At 37.0% G+C, this 12,084-nt stretch overlaps 1 protein-coding gene across 2 annotated transcripts; it reads right to left on the bottom strand.

The window, feature by feature from the left end:
- Window positions 1–4,099: 4,099 nt before the first annotated feature.
- ywhae1 (tyrosine 3-monooxygenase/tryptophan 5-monooxygenase activation protein, epsilon polypeptide 1) lies at window positions 4,100–11,196 on the bottom strand. Of its 2 annotated transcripts, XM_077208342.1 has the most exons (7): window positions 10,984–11,177; window positions 8,391–8,590; window positions 8,199–8,305; window positions 7,872–8,078; window positions 6,400–6,536; window positions 5,801–5,840; window positions 4,100–5,167 (listed from the first exon to the last, which is right to left on the bottom strand). In XM_077208342.1, the coding sequence occupies exons 1-6, from the start codon at window positions 11,045–11,047 to the stop codon at window positions 5,833–5,835; spliced, it is 723 nt and encodes a 240-aa protein (XP_077064457.1). In that variant the 5' UTR covers window positions 11,048–11,177; the 3' UTR covers window positions 4,100–5,167; window positions 5,801–5,832. The 2 variants fall into 2 exon arrangements, with proteins under 2 accessions (XP_077064457.1, XP_077064456.1); XM_077208341.1 differs by lacking the exon at window positions 5,801–5,840 and having other exon boundaries at window positions 10,984–11,196.
- Window positions 11,197–12,084: the final 888 nt, after the last annotated feature.

The raw sequence follows: 12,084 nt of genomic DNA on the forward strand, positions 1-12,084 counted from the left end.
AACTGGCATGTAAACTGATATATTTATTCTTACTTTAATTTCTACTCTTAACAACTGGTTTTTATTGAAGTACAGATTTATGTAATCTCAATTCTATTTTTTTTACTCTTCTAGTTTTGATAAATAATAAAACGATTGAAAACAAGCAGCTTTGTCATCCTTATGGCAGTAGATGGAAATATACAGTTCCTTCTCAAAAAATTAGCATATTGTGATAAAGTTCATTATTTTCCATAACGTAATGATAAAAATTAAACTTTCATATATTTCAGATTCATTGCACACCAACTGGAATATTTCAGGTCTTTTATTGTTTTAATACTGATGATTTTGGCATACAGCTCATGAAAACCCAAAATTCCTATCTCAAAAAATTAGCATATCATGAAAAGGGTCTCTAAACGAGCTATTAACCTAATCATCTGAATCAACTAATTAACTCTAAACACCTGCAAAAGATTCCTGAGGCTTTTAAAAACTCCCAGCCTGTTTCATTACTCAAAACCGCAATCATGGGTAAGACTGCCGACCTGACTGCTGTCCAGAAGGCCATCATTGACACCCTCAAGCAAGAAACACAGAAACACAGAAAGAAATTTCTGAACAAATAGGCTGTTCCCAGAGTGCTGTATCAAGACACCTCAGTGGGAAGTCTGTGGGAAGGAAAAAGTGTGGCAAAAAACGCTGCACAACAAGAAGAGGTGACCGGACCCTGAGGAAGATTGTGGAGAAGGACCGATTCCAGACCTTGGGGGACCTGCGGAAGCAGTGGACTGAGTCTGGAGTAGAAACATCCAGGGCCACCGTGCACAGGCATGTGCAGGAAATGGGCTACAGGTGCCGCATTTCCCAGGTCAAGCCACTTTTGAACCAGAAACAGCGGCAGAAGCGCCTGACCTGGGCTACAGAGAAGCAGCACTGGACTGTTGCTCAGTGGTCCAAAGTACTTTTTTCGGATGAAAGCAAATTTTGCATGTCATTCGGAAATCAAGGTGCCAGAGTCTGGAGGAAGACTGGGGAGAAGGAAATGCCAAAATGCCTGAAGTCCAGTGTCAAGTTCCCACAGTCAGTGATGGTCTGGGGTGCCATGTCAGCTGCTGGTGTAGGTCCACTGTGTTTTATCAAGGGCAGGGTCAATGCAGCTAGCTATCAGGAGATTTTGGAGCACTTCATGCTTCCATCTGCTGAAAAGCTTTATGGAGATGAAAATGTCATTTTTCAGCACGACCTGGCACCTGCTCACAGTGCCAAAAACACTAGTAAATGGTTTACTGACCATGGTATTACTGTGCTCAATTGGCCTGCCAACTCTCCTGACCTGAACCCCATAGAGAATCTGTGGGATATTGTGAAGAGAAAGTTGAGAGACGCAAGACCCGACACTCTGGATGAGCTTAAGGCCGCTATCGAAGCATCCTGGGCCTCCATAACACCTCAACAGTGCCACAGGCTGATTGCCTCCATGCCACGCCGCATTGAAGCAGTCATTTCTGCAAAAGGATTCCCGACCAAGTATTGAGTGCATAACTGAACATAATTATTTGAAGGTAGACTCTTTTTGTATTAAAAACACTTATTTTATTGGTCGGATGAAATATGCCAATTTCTTGAGATAGGAATTTTGGGTTTTCATGAGCTGTATGCCAAAATCATCAGTATTAAAACAATAAAAGACCTGAAATATTTCAGTTGGTGTGCAATGAATCTAAAATATATGAAAGTTTAATTTTTATCATTACATTATGGAAAATAATGAATTTATCACAATATGCTAATTTTTTGAGAAGGACCTGTATACAACTGAGGCTCCCAAACCTTTGTTTTTAATACTACGTGTATCCATAGATTAAGACAAGTAGCTAAAATAATTAAAGCTGCAAGCAGCATTTAGCGGTGTTCAAGCAGTTAAGGCCTTTAAGGCCGTTAAGCACAAAAGCATCAAAAGACATTAAGTTTTATGTAGCAAGCATTTAACCACTGACATCATAGATGGAATAGACCATGTTTTAGCATGATTTACCATGATATACCACATTTCAGTTTGATTTTTCTTGATTTACCATGTTCCAGTATGATTTACCATGTTCCAGTATGATTTACCATGTTCCAGTATGATTTACCATAGTTTACCATGATATACCAAGTTCTAGTATGATTGACCATGATTTACCCTGTTCTAACATGGTTTACCAGAATTGAACACATTCTAGTATGATTTAATATGATTCTAACATGGTTTACCATAATTTACCATGATTTATCTTAGTTTACCTTGATTTACCATGTTATAGGATGATTTACCATGATATAGCACATTCTAGAATGATTTACCAGGATTCTAGCATGATTTACCTTATTCACTATGATTTACCATGTTTCTGGCGTTATTTACCATGATTTACCACGTTGATAGACATTATGTGAAGCATCAGAACAATTGAAGTGATACACTCTGACAAAATATGATTGTGTTATAATAGTAATTGTTATATAAGTGATTTATTATTGTCTATATATATGAATGCAAAAGCACATGTGAAAAGACTATTAATAAGTAGAGAGGGCAATAGAAGACCACTTACTGACTCACTTTCATTTTGAACACACTTGATTTCACCAGTATTCTGCACTAAAACAAACCAGTTGTTAACTATATTATGCATGCTTACACACACACACACACACACACACACACACACACACACACACACACACACACACACACACACACACACACACACACACACACACACACACACACACACACACACACACACACACGGGATATGTAATTGTGAAAATCTCTTTTAATGGTATATAAGCTTTTTGACAGTTATAGCGCCACCTATGGTCCGATCTCCATGAAACTCTGCATGCTTCTTCACCATGTCATGACACATGTGCTCATCAGTTTTTGTGAAGTTCTGAGTTTTTATTTATGATTTATAGGCTTTTGAGTGTATTTTGACACGCCCCCTTTTCTAAACGACCCTGTTACAGTGAACCAAAGGGCGAAGTTCAAAGTGTGAGTGTTGCTCAAATCGAGAATCCGAGATATACATATTGTCCGCCTTGAGCCAAGGAACACAGTGGTGCAAAGCTTGATTCCAAGTCAAACGGTCTAGGAGTTATGAGCAATTTAGTACTTTTGGTTGCTGTAGCGCCACCTATGGGCCAATCGGGGTCATACTCTGATAGGTTCTCCCCAAACTGAGGCCCTACCACCTGGCCAGGTTTCAAGTCTCTAGGCCTTACGGTTTGGGCTGCACGATGCGTTTTAGTTTTTTTTTTTTTTTTCAAATAGCAATTACAATAGGTTTTCAGCACTTCGTGCTTGAACACCTAATTATAAATCACTTTCCCGGTTTTAATACATAGTTGTCATGTAGCTAAACACCCTCTTCCAGAAGTTTTAAGAGCTGTATATTCTTCAGGCACAATACACTTTTTAAATAATGAATTTACATGACTTTTCCAGTCATTTGTAGATTGGACCTACTGGATTAGGATTAAGAATAATATTTTTTCTCTCAATTTCAACCCAGTAAGGCCTGGCATAACTAAAAAAAAAAAAACATTATACAAATTCCCATGTCGCTTTAAGGCTTTTCCAGATCTAGAAATCACACTTTTAAAATTAGGCTATATTTCATATAGCCAGGTTTTCCAAAACTGCGGGAACTCTGGTTATTCAAATGAAAATCAGTTGTTGAAGGGGTAAATTAAATATCTTGATTATTTTGAATCATCTTTGTTTGAGAACCATTGCGATAGAGGGCCATCTTGGACCTTGAACAACATTACTGTGAACCTGCACGGAGATGGAAGGTTACAATCTTGGTGCACTAAATACTTTCTTTGAATGTTAGATATGTGCACAATCTGAATGAATACAAATCATACAAAATACATATATACAGTCCAACTCCTTTTTCCAAATTCAAATAAATTTCTTCCTTCTGAAAGACCAAAGCAGAAACATTATAAACTTCTCCAACTTTCAAGGGTAAAGGTTTCACTACCAACCAAAGATAGGATTGTGCTTCATGTTGACAGAAAAACAGAGAATGAGAAAGGAAAACATTTTGAGTGCAAAAGAGGTGGTTAAATATTTTACTTGAGGCAGTTTTATTTAAGTTAATTGTTAATTCCATGCTGTTTCGTTGTAATACAGATTCTAAGTCTGTGGTTCCAGTCAGATATCCAGTAGTACAAACTAGTTTCAAGTTAACAAAGTACAGAAGAAATTATATGCATTATGCAGATTCAGGGGGAAGAAGAAAAATAGACTATGTCATGTACTCATGCAGGCTTAAAATCAACTTTATTAGTGCTTTTTTTCTTTTTCTTTTTGAGACAGCCAAATGGAGACCTGCATTTTTCTTGGTTCTAAAAGCAACAAGGCTCCTTCAGTTGTATAGAGCTGCAGCCATCACCCCACCATCATCAGCCTATGTGAGCAATACAGTATTTTAGCACAAATTACAGTCCAGACCACTGGTAAATGTTACTACATAACTACTACTTGGTGATGTTAAGCATTTTGCTCCACATGGATATCAAGAAATTTGCTTCGACTTTCTCTGAAAAACTAAATTAACAAAAAGAGCACTTTGTTTAGACTTGCCCTTTTAAAGGTTTAATTGTTTTCTTTAACTGCATCGTATAATTGCACTAACACAGAAATATTACAGCTCAAACCACTAATAGTAGACATATCAGTAATAGTAATAAAAGTTAATTTCTGTAATTACATTAAGAAAAACTCAAAATATATCCAGCAACTGATAAAAATGTTGAGAAATAAAGCAAATGAACATAAAAAAAGGAAAAATGTTGTACCAGGACGAAAAAAAAAAAAAAACTCCAAGAAACCTTAAGTTCTGACCATTCAAAAATCATAATTGAAGTTTGTTTCATGAGTGGTATATTTTATTTCAATTTAAGGGCTAATAAAACAGAATAATATTAAAAATCAAACAAAGGGAGAGAAAACTGGAGGAATCAAGCTGTTGAGTGCCACTCATAAGGTTGGGCTCGGTTGCTCCCTTTGTGAGTGGGGTCTGGGGAGGGGGAGGGGGAGTGGGGTGGAGTCTCATATTGGCTGTGTTGTCTCATTGGGTTTCGTCCTCCACATCTTGCAGCGCCTCTTTATTCTGTTCCTCACCTGTGCACAGAGAAACAAAGCCATTGTTATTGCATTGCACCACAATTGTGTGTCCCTAAAAGAAATCCACGTGTGATGCGTTGTGCATTTACACACATCATCAAGTTTGCAACCCTTGCAAGATACTGTGCATTAGGAGTTTGCCAAATAAAATGCTATCAAAAGCAAAAAATAAAAATAATCAATAGTGAAGGACTTAATACATGCTGTGAGAGAAATCAAATGTATCTATAGCGTTACAAAAATAGAATTTGTCATTTTCAAGCTCAAAAAAATAAAATAAATAAATTGGCTTAAGTCTAATTTGAATGCAGTGTTATCTCATACGGTCATTTAATTGTCACACGTAATTCCGTTCCCAAACCAAAGGATAAAACCTTTAGAGACCTGTACTGTACATTTCATAGGAAAACATACCAGAATTTCTCAAATTCTAATATATTGGTACAACACAGCCATTCCAATTGGACAGAGGATCTGGCAGTGATCATGCAGAAACGGTTTGTTTCAGACATGCTGCACATATAGCACTCTGGTGGCTACAAAGATAGCAACACAAAGCTTACAAACGGGTGAGTGATGATGCAATTTGTGGACAAAAAGGCAAGTGCTGGAAAAAGTGGCCTCACTTACAAATAAAGTTTGTGGGCATTTAACATTTTCCTTTAGGAATCTATATAGTGGGAATGAAAAAAGGCAAGATGGGTTAAGTTTGACGGCATGAGGTTGGACACATTACAAGATGACATGAAATGTAGTAGAGAAGATTATACTGCTGGTTTTGCACACAAATGCAGTGATGCGTACTAGGTCAGTATATACTTTTGAAAACAATAGCTTTTCACATCAAAAAGGTTTAAAAGTTATTCAAAATATACAGCTTTCCATCTGAGGAATGAATATCTTGGATGCACTACATTACATATATAAAAGCTTCATCCACCAATTCCGGTGGATGAATTTAAATAAAAAATTTTAATCATACCTAGGCATGTTTGCTTGAACAATTTTACTTTTAATGTAGCCAGACCCCTTCATTTTAACACTTCTTTTAGAGGTAGATATTGATATGAGATGCCTCACAAGTCCTAAATCGGGACACAAATCGCTCTAAAAATAGCTTTGGTTTGTGGAGGAGCTTTTGAGGATGTCACCTTCATGTACCAATGGGTTTCAAAGACACGTTTGTCAAGCTTAGCATCTGAAACTGCAAGAAAGGTGATGCGTCTTACCATCTCCCTGCATATCTGAAGTCCATAGTGTCAGGTTATCACGTAACAACTGCATGATGAGCGTTGAGTCCTTGTAGCTTTCTTCACTCAATGTGTCCAGTTCAGCAATAGCATCGTCAAATGCCGCCTTTGCCAACCTAAGATCCACACATAAACTATTATTAAGTTTCAAATAATACCATCTTGGTCAGATAAGTAGCCAAACACATTCTCTAAAAGCCTGGTCGCGTGAAGTCCTGAAATTTCGACTAAAAATCATTAGATTAAAAATACGTTAGATTACTTAGCTGCGCAGTAGCCTACTTGGTAGCCTTATCCACCTAAATTAATTATAAATAAACAAAAAACTAGGAGGCTATTTGCAGTATATTAAATAATTTTTGACCTAACGTTAATTATTTTGCACTGAAATGACACACTCTGTTGGCTCTGACAGCTTTGCATCACGTGCACGCGCGCAATATCATAGCCTATTATTTCCAAACATAGTACTATGTCAACTAGTGATATCAGCACAAGAACTGTCATATGCAACAATTTAGACAATTGTTTTTGTCATATATTATAATAACTGACAGACACTATAATTTCAGCCGCTCTGTACATGTCCTCGCACAGAGCGAGGCTGAAGCTCAGCTTCGCAGTTGAGACATGAATAGACTATTAACTTAAAGCTTTTACTCTTAAACACACAATGCACGTCCACTTTAATAAAAAAAAAGTAAACAATTCCTTCCGTGATATAAATTTTTTGCTTGGATGAAAGAGGAGGCTTAACATCCATATAAAACGAGTAAGTTATTAGACTAAAAAATGTGGCATATTCTGATATGTTGATATAGCCTACTCAAAACAGACGGGGCAACCTAACGCAGACAAGTTAGCTTACCGTTTTAGGTGATATGCCGTGTTTGTAGTCGAGCTTTGATATGCAAACTGGTGCTTGTAAACTTTGCATTCGACTTTTTTCCCCCGTTATCTATTTTTGTAAAATTCTGCCACACTGCCGATGTCTTTGACATGGTAAAGGAGGACTGACTGTAAATTAAACCCTCACAATTAAATAAATATTCAGCAAACCACCAGACCAAGGCCTTCTAGTACCTTCTTGAATCTGTCTCCAGTGGGTTGATCCAAAAAAAGTGAAAACAAGGGGGTGTTCTGAAGACAGACTGTTACCTGTGAAACAGGGGTGCTCTGAAAACACCCCCATTAGCAATTAGTGCTTTCCACTTGATGAAATTAACACGGCAAAAAAATCGACCAATCAGAAATTTGGTCGAGCCAGAACGTATCGACCAATAAATCGACTAGTCGACTGGGAGATTACAGCCCTAGATATCATCATATTCATACAAATTAAATAAGAATATGATTGATACACATTTGCAAAATTTTGATTGTCTGCTGTACTTCAAGCAAAAAGATTTAAAATTGACACTGAAAAACCACAAAACACAAAGAAAACAAACCTGCATGCACGATCAGGAGAGTTGAGGATTTCATAGTAGAATACGGAGAAGTTAAGAGCCAGACCCAAACGAATAGGGTGTGTAGGCTGAAGGTCTGTCATTGCAATATCACTAGCAGCTTTGTAAGCAACCAAACTGTTTTCTGCAGCCTCCTTCCTGTCATTTCCTGTGGCAAACTCAGCAAGATACCTGTGGTAATCGCCCTTCCTGAAGCATCAAAGGAAGAAAAGGTCTGTTTAAAACATGTATAAATAAAGCCGTGACCTCATTATGTCACATACGATTCAACCTTAGATTCACTTAGGAAAAACTAATGGCTTTTCATACATTTTGTAGTAGAAGACCTTGGACTCTCCTGAATTTGCAGCTGGGATTAAGTGCTTGTCCAATACATCGAGGATGTCATTGCAGATTGATTTCAACTCATTTTCAACCTGGACATGAAAATGTAAAGGTTAAAAGCATAAAATGAATCATATTCTAGTGATGTTAATGAATGCTAATTAGAGCACATCTTACCGTTTGCCTATATTCCCGAATCATTTTCAATTTGTCCTCTCCACCCTTATTCTCCTCTTTCTGCTCGATACTACTGATTATCCTCCAGGATGCTCTTCTCGCCCCAATAACGTTCTTATAGGCCACAGAGAGCAGGTTTCTCTCTTCAACTGTTAACTCAACATCCATCCCAGCCACTTTCTTCATGGAGTCGACCATTTCTGGAAAATTAAAAATAAATGTGATGGACATTTTGCTTACTGGATTTAAATCAAAGCCAGAAAGCAGAATACGAGCCACAACTATGGCAAAAATAAGTACACATTTTATTAGCCAGTTACATAGCAATGAGTCCAATGGGTTCTGGGATTTAAAAAAAATAAATTTTCTCCATAGGGGAATAGATCTTGAATGATAACTTATAAACCTTTAAAGACAGACAATGGTATTTGCTTTTGTTGAAGCCATCAACCCATATTATTTCTACAATTTTTTAAAATAACTGTTTAACAGTGGAATTTTGCATTTCGGGATTCTGCAGGAAAAGTGTGTATCGTGTCAAGCAAAACGTGCCAAAGGACTCTTAGTGCCCGGCCCGCCCAATCCCATGAAGCACTTAAAAATGTTGTTTTCTTGCCACTCTCAAACTACTTAAATATCTGCATGTATAGTATGCATATTATGCAATGAGCTTAAAACATATTTGTTTGTTTCTCTCTTGCTCTTAGTGTTGTACCTTTGTCTTTTTACCCAATATTACATTTTTTTTTTTTAATTAAAGTTTGCAATGTGGGATTCATGATTGTGATTCATTCGTAGCTTGTAGGTTTGGTTCATGTTTTAAAATCAACAAAGAATTTAATATTTCTATGAAATACTTCCAGATCAAAGGCTGCTGATAAATTGGGCAGCCACTGTTGCACTCCATGGGGTAGAGCTACACGATTAATCGTTAATAGCAATCTCAAATCAAACACCCACGCAATCTTATTCCTAAATGACAACGATTCGCCTGTATCTATTAGCCTAAACCTTTCACAAGTACGATCGGAGTGGAACATTCAAATCTGCGTTGGCGCTGCCGCTGACCCGGAGAGAGCAGTTGTCATCTTTAGGTATGTAACAGCTTCACAAACAGTTTTTCAACCAAACAGTATCATTATTTTTTAGTTATAAATATTCAAATGATCACAGAAGAACTGGAATAAAAGGTTATAGTTCAGATGTAAGCACTGATGTCTACAGTAGCGCTCAAAATAGAGTAAATCACCTTCAAAAATAAAGATTGTTTCAATTATATTGCCATACCGACAAGTGTGCATTGGTGACAAGCGACTTAAAATGTATGTGTCATTGAATCATTCATTCAAGAGATTTGTTCAAAAACACTGATTCATCCAGTAATGAAACAAGTGAAGTATTAATGACCAAGTTATTGAATCATTCATTCACTCACTGCTTTTTTTAAATAATAATAATAATTAGCCATTAGTAAATTATATATTGTTTTGTTTAGTTGTATATTCAGAATCATGGAAGAACTGATCTCAAAGTTAAACAAAAACGTGTGTGTGTGTGTGTATATATATATATATATATATATATATATATATATATAGCTCTACTATGGTGTGTTTGTGTGCGTGTGTATTATGCATTTATTCAAATAAGAGATAAACATTTACAACATAATGTACATTAGCACTCATTCCCCTTGTGTAGTCAGTATTCAATCATAAAACACTGTGCATACCCTTTGTTTAAAAAACATCATTCTACATGCTACCAGCAAGCATGCTTTTAAGTGCTGAGTGAAAACCCTAGAAACCTCAAATAGGTTAATGGGTGACTAAACTAGACAATAAATTACCAACAAGGCACAGTCATAGCTGTTGGTTTAGTACGTTATATCGTTAAAATCACGAACACCACAAACCAGAGCCTCTTCTCTACAGTATAGAATGATATCTCACTGCAAAGCTACTGTATATGAGCTTACAATGCATTAATTGCTTTGTTTTACTGTACAACGTCTGCGTCTCTAAATCTACTGAGGTACCTGCCTAGACAGCATTTTTGGGTATCCTAGCTCAACGCGCCCATAATACGCAAAAAGTAGGCAGCTCAAAAGGTTTTTGAGACACAGCCACGGTCTCTCGTAATGTGTTGCGGGGGTAAACGCAGAAAAGGGCGGCCCTGGTACCGAAATAACTCCTTATCGTGATTGATTGGGTCGATTAAGACAGCTGTTAACTAATATTTGAACCGTTCTTCGCCCACATGAGCCTTGAAGACTGCAGCCACCCCCTCCGCCATGGCTAGCAACAGCTTGCCTCACCCACTAACTCTCCGCCATTTTGTCTCCTCAATAAACGTCTCCATCTTCATATGCCATTCTGTAGTTACCCCAATATCACATCGACAGAATTAACGGACAGTACAAATAAAATAATCAACGTTTTTAAATGGTAAACGGAGATCGGTTTGCCATTTACATGGTGTTCGTTTGATGTATACACGAATTAAGCCAGCTAACCCGACCGTCAGTTAGTCTGTCTGTCTGAGCACTCGCTTTGTAAAAACAACGTTCCCGTTACTTCTCAATGTATCTTACCATCATATCTCTCCGCCTGCTCGGCAAGCTTGGCTTGGTACACCAAATCCTCCCGGTCACCCATGGTGGACAGCGCGCGGCGAGCGTGTTTTGTGAGAGATTGGGAGTAAAGGAGGAGTGTGAGTTCACCGGCAGGCCCCTGTGCGAGCAACAGCTGCGGATTGAATGGTGGAGTAAAGATGGCGTTACACCTTCATCCGGGAACTTTCACACAGAGCAGCTCCACACACTCCCTCTCTTCTCCCCTTACGAAAGCTGGATTTTAACCCTCTTTATTTGAACAGAGAATTAATTCTATGTGCTTTTCTGCTATTTTTGTTACCAAACATTGTGTATTAAAGTGGCACATTTAGGACCAACGTTATTCTATAAAAATGTCAATAGAAGCTCTTGAATTTAAAGGAAGAGTTTACCCCCCCCCCCCAAAATTAACATTGTCTTCCTTTACTCACCCTCATGTTCTATGGTATGTAATTGTTAGAAATATATTAGTTTAAAGAAAAGTCCATTTAAAATTACACATTAAAATTTAAATGAAAACCATAAGGACTAGTTAACCAACAAAAGGTAAATTACTTTAATTTACTCTGACAGCATACAATAAGATATTTTGAGAAAATTTGTTTAGTCCACAACATAGAAGTCAATGGTAACCAATATTGTTTGGTTACCAAAAATCTTCAAAATATCTTTTATGTTCCATAGAAGAAAGTCATATAAGTCCAAATCATACAGGTTTGGAACAGCATGAGGTAAGTGTTTTATCATTTCAATTAAATAATATATAAATAAAATAATACATTCATCTAGCTAATTTTAAATAATATTGCATTTGGGCGTAAACTTGCTTTACAAGTATATTTCTATCAATTACACCATAGAAATTAAATTGTGTGCCGTATCAGTGTAGATCACTAACAATACAGCACAAATGTGCCTTTGAAATGCCATAGTACATGAAAAATATGGTAATCATCTATCACACTATATTTCAAAGTACCATGTTATTACTATCTGTTACAACTTTACAATTTTTCAACCAGGTTGGCTTGTCAGAATTAACAATAGCTGCCCATAAAATTAAACCGTGACTTACACTAT

This window comes from Siphateles boraxobius, unplaced genomic scaffold (assembly GCF_051911475.1).
Source record: "Siphateles boraxobius isolate OS27281-9 unplaced genomic scaffold, OSU_SipBor_1 6, whole genome shotgun sequence".
Taxonomy (NCBI): domain Eukaryota; kingdom Metazoa; phylum Chordata; class Actinopteri; order Cypriniformes; family Leuciscidae; genus Siphateles; species Siphateles boraxobius.